This window comes from Myiozetetes cayanensis, unplaced genomic scaffold (assembly GCF_022539395.1).
Source record: "Myiozetetes cayanensis isolate MyiCay16 unplaced genomic scaffold, myiCay2020 scf40, whole genome shotgun sequence".
In the NCBI taxonomy this organism is placed as follows: Eukaryota; Metazoa; Chordata; class Aves; order Passeriformes; family Tyrannidae; genus Myiozetetes; species Myiozetetes cayanensis.
In genome coordinates this window covers 1,340,053-1,364,844 of record NW_026087632.1, presented here as the reverse complement: position 1 = coordinate 1,364,844, position 24,792 = coordinate 1,340,053, and the positions used below count along the sequence as shown (strand labels likewise).

The window sequence follows — 24,792 nt, the reverse complement described above, 5'->3', positions numbered from 1 at the left end:
CAAATAATGTCATGGGCTGCCTACAGTGCTGCCTGAGGTGGCTCTGTGAGTGGGTGGGGCATGCCCTAGATGAGGGAAGATACATAGAGACACTTAAGTCTGTGCTGGAACTGGAATGTTTCCATTGTATACCTTGCTGAATCCAGGATTCACTGATTTTTATGGGTAGTTAATCCTCTGTAGAAACTTACATATCTTCTGTAGAAACACAGTCTATAATCCTGTCTGCTGTCAGTGAAATGTACTTGCGTTTCCTTGTATTCAGGGGACTATTCTTGGATGCAGCTTTGTCATGAGCTCTCTATATGTACAAAATTTGGGTGTGGGGTGGGTTTTTTGTTTTGTTTTGTTGTTTGCTTGCTTTCTTTTTAATGTAATGTTTCCAAAGAGTTAAAATCCATCTAGCTGTTTCTGTTGCAAGATCAATGTTTCTCTTTTTTGATTCCATCTATATATGCCTTTTTTGTGGAAATGAGTAAATTTTATCACTCCACATGGTTTTGAACCAACAGTGCCCTCATATCTTTAGAGGGAAGGTGTGAAAAATATGTTTGAGATTTAGGAATGAAAAAAGGAAGCTGCAGCTGGTGAGCGTATGTGGTGCAGAAACTGCAAGTGGAACAAGTGTTTCATTTAAACAAGAAAGTGAAAACTGGAGAAAACTGGCAACAATTTCAGTTAAACTTCCCTGAAACAGAGGGTCTGTAGTTCCATTTCTATTAGTAAACTGACAAAATTTTATTTGAGTTTTTCCTTTTTCATCTCTCCCTTCCCTTCTCCCAGCAATAGTAGTTCTGTGTATCTGGTTTTGGTTCCAGCTAGAAGCAAGATGAGCAAAGAGAAGAGAAAGTTTTCCACATTAGTTGATCCAAGTGTGGTCTAAGGCTGTGTTTGTAGGCTTGTGATACTAATGAATTCCCTCTCTCCCATCCAAAAAACGAAAAAATAATATATTGTCATTTATGAATGAAATTCTTCCACAAGGGGGAGGTATCTACTGAAAGTTTTACTTACCCATCACAGCTGAGTTTTAGCTGTAGATGGGGATATGAACACATGCCTTCTCTGATCCCACTCCCAGTTTCCCAGTGTGCTTACTGTCTGCATTGTTAGCATCTCTCTTAAAGAAATCCGTTTTTCTGGACACTTAAATGATCAGGTTGACCTGTACTTTGGTGTAAAAGTTGGAGAAAAGGTTGGCACCTGGCCTAAATTTTCCTCTGGTTCCCGAGCAGACTTTATAGGCAGTAACACTAGAACCTTGGTGTGGAGGAGCTGGCTTTACAGCCAGGAGTACTGACCAAATTCTGTGTTTGCTGCTCACTGAGAGGTCTTGCTGAGGTATCCAAAGTGGCTGCATGGCTTCTGACTGTCCCCGCCAAGCCTGGGGGTCACACTTCATCTGTTTCACAGGAATTAGAGCATGTGCTTGGAATGCAAAAGCAAACTGTCCACAAAGATTATCAGTATATTCCTGAAAATGCCTTCAGCAGAAACATGTGCTCTTCCACGGAGTTGTTTTTTTCTTAACCAAACAGTAGCTAGTTTAATGGGGAAAACTTATTAACTTTATGCAAAAATATGAAATATGTTTCATTTAACTTTTCTAAGAAACGGTGAATTCATGTGTGATTCTCTCTCTCTTGTAACTTTCTTTGCAGCATTTTCCTTGGAGGGGTCTGGTATAAGTTTTGCTGATTTATTCAGACTCATTGCTTTCTACTGTATTAGCAGGTAAGATGGTGTTATGTTCTCAGTTATGTCTGCTAGACTTTCTTGAAAAAGAGAGAGTCTCAACGACTTGGTTCAGCTTGACATTTATGTTGCCAATTACAAATATCCCTGGGTAGTCTTAGAAGGTGATGAAAGAAATAAGAGGTGAGACTTGGAAGCAAGTGTCTGTGTCTTACTTTGTACTGATTATTGGGAGGCTTCTGTCGTGTTACCCACCCAGGTGTCAGGTGATGCCAAGTTGAACTTTATCTGGTACCTTGTAATACTTTCATAAGTGCTCTGTAACTCGTTTAATAGCAACCATAAACTAACTTGCAATGGCATTTTCTTGGAATTCCTATTTAAAAGAGTTTTTGGAGCATAATGGAAAAATGCCAGATCACACTGTAGAGTATGACAACTGAGACATGTCAATTTGAATTGGGAACAACCAAAATGGCCTCATCAGCTTTCCAGTTTATGATTGCCAAACTTGTTTTCCAGGTAGTACGAAGAGAAAAAATAGCCAGTTTTTGTGAGGAGTCAGGGCTTACCTATCTTTGAATTGAGACCACAGTGATGATCTAGGCTCTAGATTTTCTGTGGTACAGTGTTGAGTGTGTTTTCAAATATGCTTGATTTGAGTTTGAGTGGTGTTCTGAGATCCTGTTTTTCCAACAAGGTAATGTACAACATGGAGAATATTTACGTGATAAATACTCGCTGTCTGTGCTACAGCAGATGGTTGGCTTGTTCACAGCCTTAAAACCAAAATTTATGCTGAAACTAGTTGTATGTAGGAATCCTGTGGTCCATTTGTTCTCATTTTTTCTTAATTCCGTAGGTACTTCTGCTACAGGTTTTGCAGTTTAGTCTGCACCACTTGAAGGTGCATTGGTACCAATTGGGTAGGCAAGAGGTGTAGTATTGGTTGATGGTAGTGACTGTACAATGTACATATGGTTAAGTGGTTTTGTCCCTTAAAATCTCTATCATCTAAAAGCCTTTTAGACTGGTTTTGGCTTATGTTGTTCTTCATGGATCTCCCTTTGACAACATCCACTGAACATCTAGTATGCAGTGAAGTGAAGCCACATATGAGAATAAATTACAAAAACTTTCTTAAATGAAATATGTTTTCAACCTAGAACAGAATAGCACCAAAGCATCCTAGCTTAGAAATTTTTAGAGTAGCTGCACAACTACTCATTTAAAGTTTTATTCTGAAAACTGGAATTTACCTTGGAGGGCAGTCAACTGCATATTCAGAAAATAAACTTTGTTGGAATGTTAAGGGCTTTTGCATCTCACTGATATGCTTGTAAAAGACCAGGTGTAAAAGCTTCTGTTGGAAAGACAGAAAATACTGAATGGCTCTGTGGAAACCCTGGCAAGAGCCCTGGGTACTTGACTGTCATTTGCATTTCAAAGCACTCTCCAGGGCCTTGGTAATGTTTTAACCGTCCTGTGTGTTTAAGGCTTTTGATGCCTGCCACAGCTCCAGAAGAAAATAATCAGAAATTATCCCCTGCCACTGTTGAAAACAAATGCTATTGAAACTGTGGGCATTGTTGTGAAAACGATAATCGTTTTTCTCTTTGACAACAGGGATGTCCTTCCATTCACACTGAAGTTGCCTCATGCAGTTGCTGCAGCAAAGACAGAAGCTGAACTTGAAGACATTGCTCAGCTTGGACTGAGTAAGTAGTTCTTTACATAGATGTAATTCCCTGTAGCAATCCTGTAAGCTTGAAAACATAATCTGTATCAGTAAGTAGTTCATATTGGTTAGTGATGTTACAGATTTCACGTAGAAAAGAACCTTCTCTTATTTGGAAAGACCAAGCCTTGTTCTGGTCAAATAGTGGTGCTCTTCCTTACTTCTGTGCCTTCTGTGGTATTTTTGTTAGTGCTGTTTCCTTCTTCCTTCTTCTTTTCCCTCTCTGGGCAAAGCAAATCTTGCAGTTCCCAGACAGAGGTTTGATGTAGCTTCTGCTCAAAAACCTACTGTTGGCTATGGGCTCACTGGTTTGATACTTTACTGGAGCTGCGAGGACAGTGTAGGAACTGGGGGCCCCTGTTAGTAAAACTTCTGTTCAGATTGATGTTCAATTTAAATGGTGACTTTGGAGATCAGTGGCTCATTGAAATGGCATATTAAGAAAAGCAGTGTACACCTGCAGAATGTATCCATGTGCATGACAGAAAATGTTTAAAATAACAAAAGACACTGCAAGGACACGTCCTTGCGTCACTTGACTGCTGCAACCAAGTACAGGCTCATTTGAAGCATTCCTTGAGCTCGAAGGAGATGCAAAGCCTGATGGGATTTGAAACTTGGGCACCACCCAGATGAATCATTGAGCAACTCCTGCAAAGTGCTGAATAGCCTCATTTCCTTCTCCAGGAAGGGGGAAGGTTGACTGTCAGCAGTCTTTGTCCCAGTAGATGTTTTTAATCATCATGGATTTTGAAATGGATCCTCTCTAAATTAGTGTTAGCATGAGGCTCTCTAGAACTGTTTGGTGGGGCTTCACAGCAAAGCCATGCACACTGAGATGTATTGCACTGCTTTGCATTTTGATTTACTGCAGTAGCAATGCAATTAAGGTATTTGTTTTAGAGAGGAGAGAAATTACTTCTGCACTGCTGATCTGCGAGTTTAGGTAATTAGATGCAAGTATGGGTTATCATGGGAGTAGAGGTAAATAGGGTACTGTTGAGGTCAGTGTTTAGATGGAAAAAAGAAAATAAAAGGTCTGACTGGGATACACTGTGATGAAGACAGTCTCCCAGTGACACATGGAAGCCTTAAAGTAACATTAGGTGAGTTTTTCCGGAGGGGATAGTAATGGTGGTATTGATCAAGTTCTCCAGACTAAGCACACTGTCTTTGTTCTTCGGTACTCCAGACCACTGTGACCGACTGGCTGCAGAATTAGTCTTGCTCTTAATCAGTTTCTGCATTGTGTGTGGTTTTTTTAGCCTAATACATTTGAAAGCTGAGGAGGAGATTGATGGATCAGTGTCTGTATGGTTGCTGTATCTGGGATCAATTATCTAATATACACCAGATTAAGACCACAGTTTCTGTGAGCAAAAACCAGGCAACAAAGTTGAGATTTTGATGGAGTTTTAGGTGTCCACGTGTAAAAGAGCACACCAGAAAGTCAGCCCTTCAGTGCTGTGGACTCTCAACAGCCCTTCCTGTTAAATGTGAGTTTTCCTTAAGCAACACATAGGCACAAAACACAGAGGTTTGTTGTGAACACAGAGGTTTGTATCTCCTGTCAGAGCTCTGTTGTGCAGTAGGCTCAGAGGGAGAGCTGCACAAGACAGGTCAACAAACCACATCAGGAAGAACTAGTGGTAAAGATTTCAAGTCTGTTGCCAACCTGTAAGATTTCATGTGCTGAACATAAGATTGCTCTCTGGGCCTCTCTTGTGTTTCACCTGCAGCAGTGCTTACATCACGTGTGTTTACAGCAGCCCACATGCCAGGCACACTGGTCAGTCTGCTGAGAGATCTGCGGGCAGGATGTGAAGTCATGAAGCTGGGAAAACCAGCAACATTGCATGACTCTGTAGAGAAACATGCCTGTGCCTGTATACCTCTCTGGCAGTGGCCTGTCACCATGGGCCATTTCCTGTCTTCTGCCCTGGAGGCAAGACATGGACCTGTTGTGGATGCTTGGCATTCATGAACTTGGGCCCAGGTGTCATTGCTCAGTTGCCTCACATGAGGTATCTTGACACTACAGGGAAAAGGGACCACGCCAAGATTGGCAGATTTCAGCAAAATCTCCCTCCACTGGTGTTCCTACCTTATTTCAGCATGATTGCTGTCCTCAAAGGCAATGCTCTTTACCACTGGCTCAGTTGCACAAACATGCAGATACTCTGGTGGTGCGGAGGCTGCACTAAAACTTGCTGATTTAGAATAGGTTTTCCATGCTGCTGGAGTGGGGCTGCACCTTGGGTCTATTTATGGGCTGTTGAGTGTCTAAAACCTTGAGCAAACTGTCCCCCTGGCAAAGGCAGGGCTACAGGCCAGTGCTCTTAGACACCTGAGAACTTGGTCTGCACAGCTAAAGGTGATGTGTGCATCCACCACAGCAAAATGTGAGCTGTCTTTTCACGTGTTTTCATTGGTTCACCATGAAGAAAAACCAACCGAGATTTTTGTTGAGTTGCTGAATGTGGCCTTCAGCTGTTGTAAATCAGTTAAACTGTTGTCTTTAATAACGTGAGCTTATTAATATCAACTGAGAATCTTACCTTATTTCTCCTGGGTGAGATGCTAGTAAGTAGTTTATGTTCATTTTGGTCTCAAGCTGGTAAGAAGTACTCTGTTACAGTCTCCATTCCTTTCTTTGATTCTCAGTTTAATCTTAAGCTTCGTTCAGTGGGCCACTTGGAAGCTATGCATTGGTCATGGTATTTATAAATGAGTAATAGCAGTCCCAGGAGTGTAGGATGCAGTTGTGTCTGGTGGTGCTTTAAGAGGTTCACTTGGAATTTTCCCCCCTCCTTGAATTAATAAAAGCTTGCCTAAATTTCTTAATACTTTAAACTGGTATTGTTGAGCTGAATGTTTTCAAAGCATCTGCATGCTGTTTTGCATTCTTACGTTAATGCAACGATGATTTTCAGACTTTTGGAGCTCCCTGGCTAACAGCAACCCCCTGGATCCTTCACCTCCCTGTAGGCCTGTGCCTTCGGACAGCGCTTGTAAAGACTCGCATCAGCTCTGCCTTATAAATGGAGTGCATTCTATACGAACCAGAACGCCCTCAGAGCTGGAGTGCAGCCAGACCAACGGAGCGCTGTGTTTCATTAATCCCCTCTTTTTAAAAGTGCACAGCCAGGATGTCAGTGGAAGTCTGAAAAGGCAGAGCCCGAGAACTCAAGACGTGAATGGCACAGCAAGGCCTCGCTCCCCCCCGCCCCGGCCGCCACCTCCTGCTATTAATAGCACCCTCATGAGCCCGCAGCTTTCCAGGACTATAAAGCAGGCAAGCATGCCAGAAACAGTCAACCATAAGAAAGAGAGAGGCTCGGATTTGTTGCAGAGCAAGCCAGCCCCGATTCCGCCTCCTCGGCTGAAGAAGCAGGCTGCTTGCTCCGAGGTGGAAGGGGGGCAAAAGACGGCGGCGGCCGCTCGGCCTGGCTTGGTGCGTGTGCCCGAAGCAGCGGGGGTTCCAGGTGAAACCCTGCCCGAGGCGGCTCCAGCAGCTTCCAAAAAGACGACAGCTACCACCTCTGAGTCACACATACCGTGGAATGGAGGCAGGCAGAGACTGAGCGACATGAGCATTTCCACCTCCTCGTCTGACTCGCTGGACTTTGATCGGAGCATGCCGCTCTTCGGCTATGAGGGGGACACTAACAGCAGCCTGGAGGATTTTGAGGGGGAAAGTGACCAGGAGAGCATGGCACCCCCTTTGAAGCCCAAGAAGAAAAGAAGCAGTTCATTTGTTCTCCCCAAGATTGTGAAATCTCAGCTGCGGAAAGTCAGTGGAGTTTTCAGTTCCTTCATGACCCCAGAAAAGAGGATGATTAAGAAAATTGCAGAGATGTCCCGGGACAAACGCACTTATTTTGGATGCTTAGTACAGGACTATGTCAGCTTTCTCCAAGAAAACAAGGAGTGCCATGTTTCGAGTACTGATATGCTGCAAACAATTCGTCAGTTCATGACCCAAGTCAAGAACTACTTGTCCCAAAGCTCCGAACTTGATCCCCCAATCGAATCACTGATTCCCGAGGACCAAATAGGTAAGAAACACTGTCCTGTGTTTTGTGGGAAGGTGAAAATGTGTAATCTGTGTTTACAGTGGTAGTCTTTGTCCGGTTCGGAAAGGTGCGGCTGACTTTGCCAGTAGAGTTTGAGCCACTGAGTATTTGAGTCGTAAAACAACATCCCCGCCCCAAATCACCCTGTCAGCTTGGAAGAACTATGCTATGAAGTTGTTAATAAAAATTTTTCCTTAAAATAGGTGTAACCTGTACTTTTTACCTGTGATTTTTACTACTTTAGCTGCTATACTGTTATCAGTACAGAATCCTTTATTTACTGGCACACATGTATTTTTCCCTAAATTGGGCTGAAATAGTTCTCAGTGCTTGGTCCAAAACTCCTAATTTTAAGCATATAGATTTTAGCTAGAACTAGAATTTATTCAAAACCACTGACATCTAAGAGCAGAGAGACTTTTTGTAACAACTTACTTTTTAAATAAATCTCAGTCTTTGAAAAATTCCTAATCACTACTGGCAAAGGTGCACTGTCCCTACACTTGAAACTAAACAAAAAGATATATTAAGAGTTTTAAAAAGCAAACAAATGTGTGCAAGACGGAAAAGGAGCTACTAATCTCTAGTTTTATTTACTTCTCTGTTATATGTACGTGTTTGTAAATGATTGCAGCTGAACTATATGCTTGAATATGTTTTAACAACACAGAGAGGCTTGTGTATCCACAAAAGTGAAATCGTTGTTGCATAAAATCTCACTGCCTCTCTCTTGCAGAGTCTGAGCAGTATTTGTAAAAGAGCCTGTAAGCCACATTTAGGAACTAAACATCCCTCAGGGCAGAATAGTTTCCTTGTGAGCTCACTTCAGTCCTAATTTGCTTGTTTTTCTCCATACCCCAGAGTCCCAACAGTTGGCCCAGTGCAAAATTGGCAGATACTTTTTTCTCTGAGACTAGAGGGTAATTTTATGTTGACATTCTGTCTGTCCTTGGTCAAGAGGAAGTATTCTCGCGTAACCTCAATTTCATTTACACAAAGTCAAGCAAAAGTCACAAGGACTGCTAAAGCAAGCACAAAAATGTGAAGAATGTCCTTGAAATCAAAATTCAGAGACATGTAATGTTCTCACTGTAATATTAAAAACTTACTACTGGGGTGTTACATGAAGAAAAAGCACCAAATTGAGCAGGGGATGCAGGCGCATTTTCACCCACATTTCTGCAGACTACTGGATATTTGACAAAGTAATAGAGATCTACTTTGTAATTCTGGGAAAGTTTAGTTTATTGTGTACTTCTAATTTCAAGGGTGTGGTTTAATCAGACTGTGGGTCTCCCGAGACTGGAAATATGTTATCTGCTTTTAAATGTTTCAGTCCTTTGGAATAGCTTAAGCTGCGAAATATAATAACTAAACTACACTGGTTTTCTTCGGCAACAGAAAGTCTGGCTTTGATCATGTGACTAAACGCTATTAATTTATAAAATGGGATAGTTGAAAAAAGGAATCATCTACTGCCCGTGGTTCAAGCCTGCAAACAACTGCAGTGGATCAGGAGCATCAGATGTTGCTGATGTAAGCAGATAACTATGTGACAGCAACATTTAGTCATCCCTGTAGAGAACTTTTTGTGAAGTAGTCTTGCCTGTTGTCCATAGTTTTGCTTGAATATTTCAGTATGGAATTGCAGCCCAAATTTTAACTTTATGAGTTGTTGTTTATCCTCTCTTGTCAGTGCACACTTTGGTGGTGCAGCCTAGCACTAGATGTGTGCTCCGGAGATAATACTCCTCCTTTTTGAGTCAGCCAGGTTTTACCTTAGCACACTCTTTGTCTCCTGAATTTCAGTAGGTTTAGTGAAGTCGTCGGTGTTTGGAACTTTCTCCCACATTTCTGTAATGGTCTTTGTGATTTTGTAGCTCTTCTCGTAGAATGGCATCACGGACTCTTGCAAGCGAAAGACTTCTGTGGGAAATCTTTTAAGTTTCCCAGATAGGGGTCGCATCAAATTGTTAAACTTCGGCAAAATCATTGAGATAATATGCATCAGGGTTTCTATTTAGTCCTGACAGATGCCTCCTAATCTTAGCACTGTAGGTTGTTAACCGTTCCTGAAGCAATGGGATTCCCCATGTTGGAACAGGATCAAGAGTAAGGCACATGGCTGTTATTTATAGATGAATGAAATGTGGGTTTTTTTTAAAGACATCCACACCTCGTTTGTATCCACAGAATAAAGACCTAGACTGGTCAGAGGAGGCCCTGATAGTCCACAGCTGCTTGATCAGCATATGTTAGGGAGTTTTAGTTTGTCTTTCCTCTTTTCCTGGCGTTGAGCAGAAAGGAGTCAAGTTGACTGTTGTCACTTCGCCAGGTGGGATCTAACATCTGAACAGCTTCAGTCTCAGTGCCTGAATTTGGGCCTGGGTTGAGAAATGACTGGTTTAAATAATTTGGCAATAAGGTATTAACTGATCATATGGAAATGTGCCTAAACAATACAGGCTGTTACTTGTTATGGTATTTCTAATATGTAACAGATACATAAATGCTGAATGTTAAAAGAAGCTTGGAGAGAAGGAGTTGGCCCCATACTGGCAGGCCATGCTGTGTCACAGGGGCTTGGGTCTGTATGGAGGAGTCACAGGCAGACAGAGCTAGAAGTACTAAACACACTAAAGCCCAGGGCTGACCCCCAGGGTAGCTCTTTTCAAATATCAGCCATTGATAATGGAGCTCTCGGTGCACTGTTTTATACAGTGTTAAAGTCAATGAGCAGAGACAGAGGATTAGGTTCTACTGCTTTCATAGAAGACAGGTATTTACCACACTGCCGTAGCATGATTTTCAGTTAACCCACAGCTGTTTAAAGCAAAACAAGCCTAGCACAGATATCTGTGTGATTCTTTGATGTGCTTTAGGTAGGTAAAATGAGAGGAGGCTTACTTTTTGTGCCTGATTGCTCAGCTTCTGCTACCACTGCCTATACATTGCCCACCTCAGTCCTACCTCTTTTCAGGGTTGTGCAGATTACAAAGTAACGTAGGTTGTGTGAGGTCTTACTTTCAAGTCTTGCTCCTTCAAAGGAGATACCCTTATCTGCACCATGGACTAGGCCTGTGACACTGTGGGCACCCACCAGGAAATAGATACTTGGCCATCCTGACATGAGTTATCCTGAAATAGATCTGTATCGGTCATAGCAGTCTGTGAATTTAAAAGATATTAGGAAAATCCAGAACAAATCAAATGCAGTGTAGTCAGGTGTCTTACACATACATGGTGTGGTATTCCAAAGCAACATCCTGCTTTCAGCTCCGAGGCAATGTTATTGTGCAGGACTGTGCCTTTCTGTGGTGGTCCTCAGCCTTGCTCAGTCTCTTACTGACCCCTGCTTTTCCTGATGAGTGGTTTGGCCATCCAAGGTGATAAACAGGGCTTGTGTGTAAAACAGAGCCTGGAATCTGACAGGTAATCTCAGTGGACTAACAACAGTTGGCAACAGGTAAACTGGGAGCCTGAAGAAGATGAGTGTGCCTTTGAGGCAGTTTGAGGAAGTGAGGGTTGTAAAGAGGCTGTGTAAGGACGCTGGCGATGACTAACGTGTTGTCCTGTCTAGCTGCAGACTTGTGTGGTTTGCAGCAAAACAAAAATAGCATGTCAGCACAGGATACAGATGTGTTTCCACAAGTCACAACGAAACTAGCTGGCTGGCCTTTACAATTCATTTATCAAAGCACTTCCAGTTCCCATTTTGAGGGTAGAGGCTAATTATAGGTATCACTTCAGGAACGATACACAGTGTTCAAATTACATTCAGTAAAAAAAAAAAGTCTGAAGAGTGCATGTTTTGGCTTTGGAGTGTTAAGCATCCTGGCAGGAAATTTCAACACATGTAGCTGAAGTGAACAGGAATTTTTGTTGCCAGTCTAGATCTGAGAAATATACAGAGATGCTAAGGTAAAGAATCAGTCCTCAGATTACAACTTAGATGCTAATTTACTGGCCATTAGAAATTACATAGTGAAAACTGCTGCTGGCTGGGAATTGGTTTGTGCGGTCATATCCAGAAACACCCTTGTCTGAAAGGGGCCCGAAACAGCAGTTCAGAAGAAGGGGTAGACAGTTGAATGTTCTGACCCCAAACATGCTTATAGGTGCCTGTGACACTGAACATTGTTTTAAGACTGAGATCACAAGAAATGCTGTCCATCCAGGCTTTAATAATAATACAAAATTTTGTATAGGTTTTGTATTAATTAGGATACTTATGGGTGTTAATGTTGGCCATTAAAAAACCTATCCAGTCCTTGTCAATCTTCTTGCTTGCTAGATTTTGCCAGATTTTTATCTGAGGCCAGAACTCAGTGGTACTTATGTCTTTGCTAAGAATTCATAAGGAAGAAGAAAACTTTGTGTGTTGTTTTGGGGGTTTTTTTGTGTTTGGTTTGGTGAATTCTTCTTTGTTGTGATTTTTCCTTTGTTTTGTTATGTGGAGCTTTGTGCTTATGTGCTCCCTTCCTCTATGCTGCTTCAAATTGATTTAAGTTTCCAGAGAAATCGTGTAATGTGATTGAGTAAATTTCAAAGCAATTTCCAGGCACTGCTTTTGGAGCCTATGACAAAATGCACATATGAAAGAACATCTCCTTGCTATCTTGCACAGCTGTAAAAATCAGTATGGTTCATCTGTTGGAGTGGCACAACCTTTCCCATGGTTGAGCCTCCCACTTCTAACCTGCAAATAACAAGCCTGGTCCCAGCCAAGGACCAGGGCTCTGGGAAGGAATTTTCTCTCCCAGCAGAGTCCAGTTCCCATAGCCTGTGGGCAGGCACTGCTACTGCAGCTCCCTCCCCACTGTCCCTGCAGGCAGCAGTCAAACCAGCTCCAGGCTGGCCCCTATAGAGCATCAGTCCCCCAAACACAGTGAGTTTTCCCAGGTGAGGTGCTCCCTCGGAATCAGGCTAAGGGCTCTGAGGAGCCATGCTGAACTCTTTAGAATGTACTGAGCCTCCTGTGAGCAAATGTGATCACCCCACCTTACTGAGGATGGCTGATGCTCACTGTTCATGTGCAGAACTTCCAGTGGAAACCTATGGGAGTGCACATTTCTCAGGGATAGAGTTCTCTCACTTTGCATAATGCACACCAACTGCTTTAATAAACAAGCCAGGCGGTTGAAATGCAAACTGCAGAGGTGTTCCTCTTACAGGCAAAGCAGGTGGTGTCTTTCCTATTTAAAACCTCAGGCAATAGAAATAAAGCAAGCTGAATTGTCAAAAAAAAAAAAATCATCAATGAAGATAGCAAGGAACTGTGTGTACACTCTAGAACTTTAGCTAGCCAACGTACCTGTGGGTGGGACTTAGGTGTTTTTCTTGGTGGAAAATTGTTTCTGCCCCATGAGCCCTGAGGATTGCTGTGATGGCGGGGAGAGGCAGTTTCTGTCCCTGTGTGCAAAGCTGATACTTCTGCTTACCTAGCTGTGTTCTATAGTCCTCCCTGTCAGGGATGATTGTGTGGCTCTCCCAAGTACAGTAGATAAGGATCAGTCGTTTTGAAGTGTTGCCACTTGCTAAGGTATAATTGGTGACTCTGGTCTGGTGGGAAGCTGGATCCACCCTTCACGCTGTGTGACAGGCCACCAAGAACGCGTGTCAGACTGATAATGCCTTTACAAGTGGCTGTAGGGAAATCTAGAAAATCAGCAAATGCTGATCTTCATGTTCACTCTGTCTCCCCTCCAGCAGTTTCACAGTCTCTGCTGTGAAGGAGAGCCCAGATGTGTTTAAAACATCTGGAAATGAAGTAGACACAACTTTGCTCCTCCATTAGGATCTCGAAAGGGGAAGATACCAAGACAAGCTACAGAAGCCCCAGCAGAATTGGGGTTGGCGAGATGGGAGCTCCCAGCAGAGCTGCAAGTTTGGGAATTGCATACCAGACAAACACAGAGTAAACGCTACATATGAAGCCAAAGCACCATAAGGGGAGGATTGTCTGCAGGGTGTGTTTGTGTGGGAAAGAGAGGTATGAAGACTCAACAGAAAAAAGGGTGGACACAAGGATATGACAAATAAAATCATAAACAAAAGCAAGAAAACAAAATTAGGCAATGCTTGTCTGGAGGGTGCGGGTGTGTGTAAATCCCAAGCCCTAAAGAGTGTGCAATTTTAAATAAAGGGGGGGCACGGAGAAAAGAAAGAGGCTGTTGTCTAAGAAAAAGACAAAAGTATGGGCGAAGAACCTGGAAAGGGCATGAGGTTTAATGAAACTTTACTGGGTCACCATTACTAGCCGGAATGTCCACTGCGAGGCTGTAAAAACATGTGATCTAGCAGTGGCGCAGTCTCTCCTCTTTCTGCTCTCGGTGCTTGTGCTCCCCTGCCTGCTCTAGGCTCTGGTCCTGAGAGCTGAATGTTCTCCACTATGGTACAAATAACTGGTGGAATCTAATAATTAATGTAAGCTATGTTGCCATAAGGATGCTGATGCTGGGAAAAGAAATTACCATATGAAGTAAAGGTTTGCAGAGAAAATGTTTAATAAAGAGCTTTCTCTGCTGATGTAGTCTGTACTTTGAAAATGGAGAATGCAGGTTAAAGAAAAACTTGAGTAGAACAAGATTTAAAAGAAGCCCGTAGGTTAGTGGTTACAGTGCCATGTGCTCACTACTGCCAAACAAAGAACTTCGAACTTGATGACAAAGCTGTATATGAGCTTGTGTGATGAAATCTGAAGCTGGACAAACACAGCTTAGTTTTCATTTATAGTTTAAAGCCCATAATCTCTCCAGCTTCATAAAGATCTTGACAAAGTTTAGCCAAGTTTTAGTAAACCTTGGTTGAGGTTTAATTTCGAATGGAAACTATGCAAAAAGGATGGGCTTTAATGCCAAAGCAGACAAAAATTATGATTTTACGATGTTGACTGTGTTTTATTTAAATTTGGGAGTTAAAAGCTAAGCTCAAAGTAAAATAAAACTTGGAGACTTCTGACCGACAAAAGAAAAACTTAACTAGAGCCACAGCTTGCTTTTTTTTTCCTACTGTCTGCAGTTCATCTTTGTGGCCATTTTTTCTGTATTTACCAACTGCCATAAATGATGATGGAATACAGATTCTGCTCTGCCTCTTGTTTTCTTGTTAACAAACATCTGGAAGCTCAGCCTGTGTAATAAATAGGCCTTAGCCAGTAGGTTTTGCTCTACAGTCTCTCTTTAGGGAATGGTTATATTAATATTGGCTCTGATTTAGAGGAGGAAGTCAGCTGAACTTGTGTTTTCCCATTGCAGATGTTGTCCTGGAGAAGGCCATGCATAAGTGCATTCTGAAGCCATTGAAGGGTCACATTGAAGCAATGTTGAAAGAGTTTCATACCACGGATGGTTCCTGGAAACAACTCAAGGAAAATCTGCAGCTGGTGCGGCAAAGAAATCCTCAGGAACTGGGTGTGTTTGTTCCGACACCAGACTTTGTGGACGTTGAAAAGATTAAAGTCAAGTTCATGACTATGCAGAAGATGTATTCACCTGAAAAGAAAGTCATGCTGCTGCTGAGAGTTTGCAAATTGATTTACACTGTTATGGAGAATAACTCAGGTATGGTGCCTCTTCAGGTTCACTGATACACCATTCCTGGCATTGTCTTTTAGAGGAATCAGACCACCTGATTCTGCAGATAGGTCTCCTCCTGGAGCTCTTGTAGCACCTCCTTGTCCTTTTGAGAGGGGTTCTTCCTCTCTGCCTCTTCCCTGCTGTCTCTGGTGCAGCTGGTAGTACATCTTACAAACTCAGTGTGAGAAGCAGCTCAAAAAGAGCAGCTTTGCTTAACTGTAGGCTTTGAAGTCAGAAAGGCTGTCTTGTGAGCCTTGAATTTGACATTCATTCTAAATTAGTATTTTTCTGCAAACTAATAATAGAGGTAACACCCTATATTTAGCTATAATAATTCAATAGCATGTATGCAATATGACAACTACAGGGTTCTGTGTTAATGGGTGGAGAAAAGCAACCTCTAACCTAGTATTTTTGGCTTGCTGTGCCTTTGAATGTTCTCATTTGGACACTTTATGTCACGCTTTTGGAAAAGAAAGCATCTATTTCTGTACTGTAGCAAGAATCCAAAAATGCCTTTTAAACCTAAATACGGAAATGGGACTACAAACAAGTTAAGATCTGCTGAGCAGTCAGTGTCAAAAATTAAAATGCTGTGCTGAGTAGCCTGAATTTATAGGAGCAACTCAGACATCATCTCATACACTGCTGTGATGGGTCATGAGCTAAGTCGAAGCCATGCTGTGGCAGTGGGAGATTTTTTTCCCCTGAGTATAAAGCTGCTGCAGGTGGTTGGTAGTTTTCTTTCTAAGGGAGTGTCAAGTGTGCAGCTGGCTCTGGTGCTAACCAAGACACCTACTTTCTTTTGAGATTTGATGGTGAAAGCTCGTGGCTGTTAAAGCCCCCCAAGTACTTTTGCAAGATTTAGGACTGAGCTCCTGCCCAGCTTATTATTTCTGTGCAAAATCCTGCATTTTAAAAATGGATATAGGAGTGTAGGCCTGAAGTTCTGTAAACGTCTGTCTCCATGCTGTGTTATCTGGGAAACCTGTGCCAAGGCACAGAAGAAATTAGAATTTCTTCCTAATATCTAATCTAAACCTACTCTCTTTCAGTTTGAAGCCATTCCCCCTTGTTCTGTCCCTGCAGGCCCTTACAAATAGTCTCTCTCCGTATTTCTTGTAGGCTCCCTTCAGGTACAGGAGGCTTTGCTCATTGATATTTTTAACTATTCTCTTGTCAAGAAAATGAGTTGAGTTTTCATGTCAAATTTAATACGCTTTTACATTCAGGCTTCCCTGCTGTGCGATTCAGACTCAGAAACTGGTGTTTGTGTCTGGATCCTTCCCGAAAGTGGATGTCATCACTGGATGTATAAAGAAAATGCCTGTTCCTCATCTCTTAGGCAGTGATAGAAGTGCAGGTGGAGGTCAGGCCAGACTGGCACGGCAGCCTTTGTGAGTTCACCAGTTGAGCTGGTGCCAAGGTGAGCCCAGTCTCTAAATTTCACTTTCCTGCCTGAAGGTGTGCATCATCAGATTTGTGCTTGTTAGAAGTACAGGATGAAGCTGATGTTGCTCTCCTGTCCATCGAGTGTCAGATGACGTTCTCCTTGCTGCACACTGGCGACAGGAAGCTCAAGAGCAATCCAGATATACTGGTCAGAGAGGCACAAAACAATGCTTTGCTTTCAAACACAGAAATTGGTAAAAGGGTGAGGTTTCTCTCTTATTATCTGTGTTACCTTCAACCCAGGGAGGCTGTATGGAGCTGATGACTTCTTGCCTGTGTTGACATATGTGCTAGCCCAGTGCGATATGCTGGAGCTGGATACTGAAATTGAATACATGATGGAGTTGCTGGATCCATCTTTGCTGCATGGAGAAGGTAATCTATTTATTTATTTCTATGAGAAGTGAGTGAAGGACTAGTGAAGGGGGGGTTCTTCCTCATAGCACAGTTGCTGTTAACCTTGTCTGAGTGGAAATCTTTTTAAAGGGAGGCCTAACATAAGCAACGTCAGTAGTGTAACGAGTGTCTCGGAACCATTTCCACCGGAAGGGAAGAGAAAGCTGGGTAGATCGCAGAGCACAGGCATTCCCAGTGACCTGGGAATCTGCTGCTGTCCACTGCTGCAGAAGCAAATCCATTGTTGCCAGCCCATTGTGACTTAGCAACCAAAAACATGCACTGGGCAGGTGCTGAATGTCGTTATCCTTCTGTGCCTGAAAACTTCCTGAGAATATTTGTTAAATTATGAGGCACACAGTGGGACTTGGGTTAGGTGCTTTGTAAAAACTGGAAGCCTTCCTTGATCCTTTGGGGAAAGTGCTTCTGAGAATACTGCCCCTCTTTAATGATCTTTGCTTCTTCCCAATATTTGATTCTCATAAAGTATTTTTATGAGACCCAGGAATATGTTTCCCAAGGCAGTCTTGAATGACGGCTAAAGTCTGCTAGAGGCAAAGAAATCTCCCTCCTCACTGTTTTCATGGTGACATTTTTAACACTTTCTGCAAAGCCCCCGTAGGCCCCAGACTCTACAGGTTCATGAGGAATTTTAAAGGTTCTTGTGATGAAGCTCAGCTGTGTATTTAGGTATATGTGTACATTTCCTATTCCTGCTGTCTCTTGGCTTGCTGAATCTGCTGTGGCCTCTTCCATGCCTTTATACCCGAAAGAATTCGTGCCATGATTCCTCCAGTTTGGCACTAGTCTGTTCCTTGCTTTGTGTACAGAGCATCCTCGAGTGCTTTGTTCAGGAATCTTAGCATGGAAAATATTTGAGATGTGAAGCTGGAAATCAGTAACATGCTTCAAAGGCAGAAACATTACTGGACTATCAAGTCATGTTGTTTTTAAAGCAGCAAAGGAAGTCTGTCCATTGGCTGGTCCTGTCTTTGTCACCAACTGAACTGTGCTCTGCAGTAAAAATTGTTCAGTGCTTTGGGGTTGTGCATTTCAACTGTAGCGTATTGTCCAATTTGTCTCATTGGTCTTCCATGTGTTTTTTATATTAATCTCACTGCAGAGCTAAAGGCTCAGAGGGGATTCTGTCAGTAATATAAAAAATAGTCCTCTGGGCATAAAATGCATCTTTGAATGCCTCCGTGAATAGACTGTGCTGCCTCTTAGTTGGACACTCCCACTCAAATAGTTTACTTGAAAAAAAAAGACAGCATGTCTTCTGTTTCTCCTGGTTGCTGAGACCTGTCACCTCCTGTTGAGGCTCCTTTTCCTTTGTGACCTGAAGCTTCTTTTGTACATTGAGAGCTCTGTTGTGGCTTGAATTTGTTCTCATGTAAAAAAGGTGGAGCGTGGAGAACTCCACACATCCTCTGAACTAGTTGGACATTATGAGGAACACTAAGAAAGTGACAGATCAGTCTTCCTTTTAAAAACAAAGGCAGCTCTTTGGGATGATTCCAGAGTACAAATCTCACAGTCAGTTGTTTCTTTATTGCCATTAAGAGGAGTTGCTCTTAAGATGCTGAACAGTGTTAGATTGTCTTTTACTTTGTTTAAACAACTATGTTTATTTCATCCACATCTGAAGCTTGGTAAGAAAACAAATCACTGTTTGAAAATTGTTCAGAAGAAAACTAGCATTCCAAATTATGAGAAACACTCAGGAATAACAGGAGTCATTTAAGTAAGCAGCTATCTTGAGCAGCAGTGGACACAGAGAGAGGCACCACTTGATAATATGGAGCACATGCAACCACTGCACGTCCCTTAGCAGCTGAGAACACCCCATCCAGTATTTTGCAGGCCAGTGAGCTGTTTTCCTTTATGTATCAATATTTTGGCAGTAGAGTACAGGGACTTCATATATGTACGTGCCTCTGTGTGTATATATATTAAAGAAAGTGCCTGTACTTATGACTGTGACCACTCTGAGAAGTTCTTCCCTTGCTGTCCTTCACAGGAGGCTATTACTTGACAAGCGCCTATGGAGCACTTTCACTGATCAAGAACTTCCAGGAAGAACAAGCTGCCCAACTCTTAAGTTCAGAAGCCAGAGACACTCTCCGGCAATGGCACAAGAGGAGGACAACTAACAGGACAGTGCCTTCAGTTGACGATTTTCAGGTAGAACTTAGGACTGAAATAAAAACTGGGATGATTGTTTTTTCGGAAACTCCCATTTGAGAGATATGACTGATAGCGATTTCCTCAGGGCAACAAGTGGAGTGAAGCAGTGCTCAGATTATGTCTGGCAAATTTGCCTCAGTGTTGAAGTCTTTGCACTTTATCAAAGAGTTTGGTTATGATGGTTTAAAGAAATCACTAAATAATGAAGCTTTCTCACTCTCCCTTCTAAGTCATGCAGAGCGAGGACAAACTGAATCGTATCTTAGATTCAGCTTCTTTGTATGCTTTACTGATAAAAAGATCAAATCCAGATGTCCAGTGGTGTAAACCGGCACAGCTCCCCAGTAGCCAGTGCTGGCATACAGCAAGTAATAGAGAGGACAGGTGGGAGAAAAGTTTGCCAACAGTTTTAAAGTTTAAGCAAGCAGTAGAGTTTTGTAATATTGATGTCTTCATGTTTGTTTGTTTTTTTCCCCCTCCCCTGCATTTTGTACTGCTCTTTCAGAGTAGGGCAGTACCTTCAACTGAAGAATAACAAAACAGTCGGGATTGCTTCATCTTTTAAAACCAGGCCTGCATCTTTCATATGCTGTTGACTGACTGTCCACATGCAGCAGTTTATGGAGTGAAGCAAGGAGGATGTTGGAATCAAGAAGAAAGGATTTACTCTTTTGTGTTCAGTTGTTTACTGTTAGGAAGAGGAGAACAGACTAACAGAAATTCTAACCCATGCCCAATACACAAAGCTAGTCCATCTTACTGGGATGCATCTTGTATTCCGTTTACCTGCCCTTAAGTGTCAGATTCAAGTAGCTTTAGTCTTTGTTCTTTCTGGCAAAATGCTGCACTTCCCATAAGAAAATCCAACCCCTTGTATTTCTGGTGGAGGACAAAATTATGCAAGATTCTTTCAGCGGTATCTTGTGTGCAGTTTCATCTTCTCTTTCTCTGCAAATGAACTTCATCCAAGCTCAATGTACAGCTGGATGCAGGAAGAGGTGGGGGAGTCGTGGGAAAAGCTGTCACTGAGTGTGTCCAGTTCCTCTTTTTCTGTTATCTCTTTAAAAGAGAGCCTCGAATCAGTAGATCACAGCACTTCCAGGCTATGCTTGGCACAAATTCAGGCATTTTTCTGTCTACTCAGAATGCAAGTTTTCTCTCTCTTCCTCTGAGTCCTGCAGTGAAATGGAGCAACTTCCCTACCACCAGTGTGTAATACAAGTGTAGCTCAGCTCATCTTCCCCACATTGAACCGGGGTGTGATCATGGCATTTCTGTGATGTAGTCTCACAACCTTATCAGCTTTTGGGTCCTGGAAGGCTGCCTCTCCTCCTTCCCCAAAAGGATGGAAAAGCAGAAATCATGCTTCTTGATGATGATTAAATACAGCTTTCTGATACGACATGAATAATTTTAATGCATATGAATTACAGGTATTTCTACAAACTTCAGCCTCTCCTTCAAGCAATCCTGTCCATCTAAAGGCACATGTATTTAAAAACATGTGGTAGCTACATTAGAAATTAAAAGTATAATGTGTTTTGCCTTATCTAGGGCTGATTTTTTTTCTATAATTTCTTCACTCCAGGTAACAAAAATGGATTAGTTCTGTTCGGTCAGATTCAGTCCCAATTGTTTATATTCTGTTGCAGAGCTTCAGTGTTTCAGTCTTCGTGCTATCTTTATTAAGACAAGAGTGTTCTTTGGAACTTAAATCGTATGAACATTCTTCTCAGTCCTAGCTTTTTTCTGTGAAATGTAAATTTTTGCGATTGAGATTTAGCATGCTGAATTGATTCAGCATCCAAACTGTAGGTACCAGCTCAGTCAATAAACAGCTCTTTCTCACAATAATTTTTTTCTACCTGCTTTAATTTTACTGCTTTTTAGTCTTTACTTGCACCTAATTTTTCTTTTCAAACAACTAAACAAAAGGTGTTACATGTGACAGCTGGACACTTTGTTCACGTGACGAGAAACTTTTAGGGGTTCCTACCCTCCCATTTCTTGCTCTTTATTTTACTTTTTAAATGCTTTTTGAAGGGCAAAACTGCATTTCCTGGTAGGGCATATTTAGAATGTATCCATTTTATCAGAGTTGTGGGCATGTGTCCGTTTCTACAGAGAAAAAAGGTCCAGCTTCTGCCTCAAGATCATATGGATTTACTCGAATGTTGCAGAGTAGATTTTCTGTTCGCATCCATCTAAGCCCTATTTTAAAAAAGGAGAAAATGCTGTCATGTGAAGCTTGGCTATGTCAGGCTTAGACTCCAGACCACCACTAGTAGAGGTGATGAAGGTGTCCTGTGTGAGGGTGGGTTCCTTCACACAGTCAGTGTGAGAGTGCAGCAGTTCATCACGCTTGTGCTTCACCACCCTCGTGTGCCACTTCTGTGCTCTTGTTCCTTCTGGCACTTCTGACGCTGTTCCATGCTGTTGACCCAGCAGTGGCAAATCGTCTCTCAGGCGTGCTGCCTTGAACACGTTCTGCTTCATACCATTTTGTTTCCTAGTGAGGCCAGTCACTGAGTCCCACTAAACCCACTGGAATTTTCCATGTGTCACTCGTGTCACGGGGTAAGCCACGGAAGGCAGGGGGTCTGGTATGCCCACTGCAGGCTTGCTTCAGTTGCACTTCACAGGATGGCCATATTGTACTGGAGGCACTGGTACGTTTCACAGCTGGAACACAGAGAGGCTTGCTATTTGTTGCTGACTTTTCAACTTTGAGAGGATGAGGGTTTTTTGAGATTCTGATGCCTGTTTTCTTGTTCTACAGAACTACCTTCGTGTTGCATTCCAGGAAGTTAACAGTGGATGTACGGGAAAGACCTTACTAGTAAGACCATATATCACTACTGAAGATGTATGTCAGCTTTGTGCTGAAAAGTTTAAAGTGGACAATCCAGAAGAATATAGCCTGTTTCTTTTCGTTGATGACACCTGGCAACAACTGACAGAGGATACCTACCCTCAGAAAATTAAGGCGGAGTTGCACAGCCGTCCACAACCCCAGGTCTTTCACTTTGTCTACAGGCGCACTAACAGTGACCCATATGGTGCCATTTTTCAGAACAGCAATGACTCACCTTCTTAAAACCAGCAAATCATAATTTTCATTTCTGTTTCTTGTTAACTGTTAAAAACATCTTTATTGCTGCCTTCCTTAGGAGATAAAACATGTCTTAAACCATAAAGCCTAGTAAAACACATGCTGGCATTTCTAGCATTGCTTACAAAAGCCATGTTCTCAACACCGTGCACATGGCCTGTTATGCAGAATATTCCACCAGCATGTTTGAGGGAACAGCCCATGAGGCTGCATTTCTTGTAGCACAGGCTCTTTTGCGTCATATGACACTTCACAGGTCTTTTTGCTGTAGTGTGCAAAAATCTATTTTCTTACACTCATTGCTTAGCCAAATGTCATTTTGATTTAAATCTGCATGCTAGACAAGTATTTGAGTAAACTGGCTGGTATGAGCTCAGTTTTTCCAGCAGGAGTTTGACACGACTGTCCGATGCAGGGCATCAGTTAACTCATAATTACCTGGATGATTGCATCCTTTTCTCATTTTTTTGATTACAGAAAATCATCATGTTTATATCTATATATATATATATACACATATATATATCATAGAAATTTTATAGCAGTTGCAGGTAAACTGTCAGGGTTGGTTTTTTAAATATTTTTTTAACTATAAAGTATTCTATAATTATGCATGTGATTTTAACATTTAATATACAAGAATAAATCTCTTGCTGGTTTTAGAGTATTGCATTAAAAGTCTATGTATTTTCTCCTCTTTTCCTGTTCCGGGAGAGCTCTTATGTAACTTGTTTTATCTGTAAGAAGATTTTAACATCGGCGCTGCCGATTTCAGTGCCTTTACCTGAACTTGATGTATTGTTATCTGTATTATTGTTTATATGCATTGTTTTAGACAGAACTAGGGGGCTGGAAGAGGAAATTGAAAGAAAAGGTTATAGAGAAGGGGAAGAGAAAGAATGTAGAGAACTTAATTTAGGATTAAAATCTGTTAGTCTGCTGGTTCAGGCTCCTTGCAGAAAATGGTGAAGGAGGTTGGTAAGGAACTTCAGTGTAAGCAGTAGTGTAGGTTTGCAGAGGGATTTGACAGCACCAATCCCAGGTACTACTTGTGTTAACAGAGGATTAGATATGTCAGTAATGTGAAGGAGAACACTATTTTGTATAGTTTGTTGCCAGCATCCAAGCGTCTGTTGGACTGAAGAACACGTTTCAGCATTTTGTGGCGCTGTGTCACTCGGTGGATGAGACGTGAAGGTCAGTGCTGTGTGTGCAGAGAGCAAGATGGTGTTCAGTGCGCATGTTCTATGGGTTTGTCCCAGACAGCTCATGCCATGGGTGACGCTCTGCACCCCACCTAAGTCAGTCAGAGCTGCTGTCTTAGAGGGACATGGGGTTCTCCTCAAACCTGCTGTGGTGGTGTAACATAAGGCAGATGACCTCAAAGATGCCACGGGCAGCACGTGTATTGTACATACAGAGATGTGTAGTATTGTGTCAGTTTGCCTTGTATCTGAGACCCCTGGCACGTGTCTGTATTTCATTTTGTAAATGTTGAGTGTTGCACATAATAATACATTGCAGTGCTGAACAATAATTTGGGATGTTGTGTGTTGTGGTTTTTGGGGGGAGCTTTTTTTTTTAAAATGGTTCACACTGGAAGGTTTTGTGTATAAGTGACTCTAATGCTGCTGCTTTTTGTGACGCTTGACCCACTGTAAACTGTTTGCACAGGAAGGACCTGTGCTTGGCCTGAACAGTCAGTGGAAGCAACAGGCAGGGCTCGGCTGCTGAAACACCTTTTGTGACGTGAAGGCTGACATTCAGTGCTCAAGAAAATTCCACTATTTTCATAAGACTGCAACACTGACACTGAGGAGAGGGAAGGATTGGGGCAGAGTATTAAGAACCTCAGAATTTCAGACATGAAACAAAAGAAAGTTCAGAGTGCAAAAAGGGAAATGTGTGCCCAGGCTGCCTCGAGACAGTTTTGCTGTCCGTTCTTGTGCAGTTGTATCTTCTGAAAATTTGAACATTTTATTCATTGTACTGTCCAAAACACTTCTGACTTCTCATAGCATCAGGAAACAGATGATACAAAAACCTTGTAGAAATCTGGACTAGTAAAAATAAGCTATTCGGTCTTGTCCAGTGCAAAGTGTTTGCTGTTAGGAATTACTGAAAAGCAAGGAAAAGGTTATAATTGAGTTTGTCTCTTATCATGTTCATTCAGAGCACACTGAGATAATGGGGAGGTAGGGGGGAGAGCACGGATAAAGATGAAATTTCCCTGAGAAAAGTTTGAGATCAGAGCTGACAGCACAGGCTGGGATTACAGTTGAGCAGCACCAAACCCTGTGCACACAATAGATTTAGCTTTCCCAGGGGCTGACTGACCAGCAACTCCTTGCTGGACTCCAGGAGTGACTGCCGAAGTGTCCCGGGGCAGGGCAGCGTCGGGGGCCCCAAGGAATGGAGCAGATTTGCTGCAGGGACTGGATAAACATTCACTATTGCCTTTGCACCAGCAAGGGGCTGTGAGGGTGCCCAGGGCAGGAGGTGATGCACTGCGAGGATCAGGTGATGGCCCCCTGTTCCTGCTGGGCCCCAGCTGTGGGG

At 42.4% G+C, this 24,792-nt stretch overlaps 2 protein-coding genes across 9 annotated transcripts in view; one reads left to right on the top strand and one right to left on the bottom strand.

Moving 5' to 3' along the window:
• RIN2 (Ras and Rab interactor 2) overlaps positions 1 to 23,770 on the top strand; it is a 59,760-nt gene extending 35,990 nt beyond the window's left edge. For 7 of the 8 annotated variants that reach the window (XM_050330252.1, XM_050330253.1, XM_050330251.1 and 4 more), the window contains 7 exons: positions 1,662 to 1,734; positions 3,322 to 3,413; positions 6,367 to 7,491; positions 14,766 to 15,071; positions 16,782 to 16,913; positions 18,955 to 19,118; positions 21,901 to 23,770. In XM_050330252.1, coding sequence (XP_050186209.1) covers positions 1,662 to 1,734; positions 3,322 to 3,413; positions 6,367 to 7,491; positions 14,766 to 15,071; positions 16,782 to 16,913; positions 18,955 to 19,118; positions 21,901 to 22,218 — 2,210 coding nt within the window. In that variant the 3' untranslated portion in view covers positions 22,219 to 23,770. The other variant, XM_050330258.1, reaches the window with a different exon arrangement.
• A 537-nt stretch (positions 23,771 to 24,307) lies between these two features.
• The window catches only part of LOC126647749 (T-cell surface glycoprotein CD1b-3-like), a 7,453-nt gene continuing 6,968 nt past the window's right edge, over positions 24,308 to 24,792 (bottom strand). The window contains exon 7 of the mRNA XM_050330277.1: positions 24,308 to 24,351. Within this exon, the coding sequence (XP_050186234.1) occupies positions 24,308 to 24,351 (44 nt within the window). The remainder of the gene's footprint in view (positions 24,352 to 24,792) is intronic.